Below are 586 nucleotides of genomic sequence, written 5' to 3' on the forward strand. Positions count from 1 at the left end.
CATGAGTGTTTGAATTTTCTTTTTATGAAGTGAACACACCTAAACTGACATCCAGAACATTACCCCACCACCCATGCCCCCTTGTGCCCTCTCAGTTACTGTGCCTTTAACCAAGAAAGCACAATTCTCATTTCTCACATTTCATCCTATATTTTTCTTGCTTTTAGAAATGCATGTAAATCAAATAATAGACTTCTGGGGTTTTTTTTGCTTCTTTCATTCAACACGTTTGTCAGTTTTCTCCATGTGATGGATGGTATCATTTGTTCATTTTCTTCATGATTCTTGTTGTTTGATTATGTCACAGTTTCTGTATCTCACATGGCCTAGCGGTAAGGAGTTGCATTGGCAATACAAAGGTTTTTATTGTTGTTATGTGCCGTCAAGTTGCTTGCGACTCATGGCAACCCTATGTACAATAGCCCAAAACCTTGCTTTGTCCTGTGCCAATTGCATTGTATCCGACACACCCATCCCAATTACCCCAGTGACTGAATCAGTCCACCTCATAGAGGGCCTTCCCCTCCTGCACTGTCCCTTCACCCTCCCAAACATGATGTCCTCCTCTAAGGACTGGTCTCTCCTT

The 586-nt window shown here is 42.0% G+C and overlaps 1 protein-coding gene across 1 annotated transcript in view; it reads left to right on the plus strand.

Annotated features, from left to right (window-relative positions):
• FAM114A2 (family with sequence similarity 114, member A2) overlaps positions 1-586 on the plus strand; it is a 49640-nt gene that overhangs the window by 14208 nt on the left and 34846 nt on the right. Inside the window, 1 exon segment of the mRNA XM_006894748.1 lies at positions 168-175. Coding sequence (XP_006894810.1) covers positions 168-175 — 8 coding nt within the window.

This window comes from Elephantulus edwardii, unplaced genomic scaffold (genome assembly GCF_000299155.1).
Source record: "Elephantulus edwardii isolate Elephantulus edwardi_28Jun2011 unplaced genomic scaffold, EleEdw1.0 scaffold00149, whole genome shotgun sequence".
NCBI classification, from domain to species: Eukaryota; Metazoa; Chordata; class Mammalia; order Macroscelidea; family Macroscelididae; genus Elephantulus; species Elephantulus edwardii.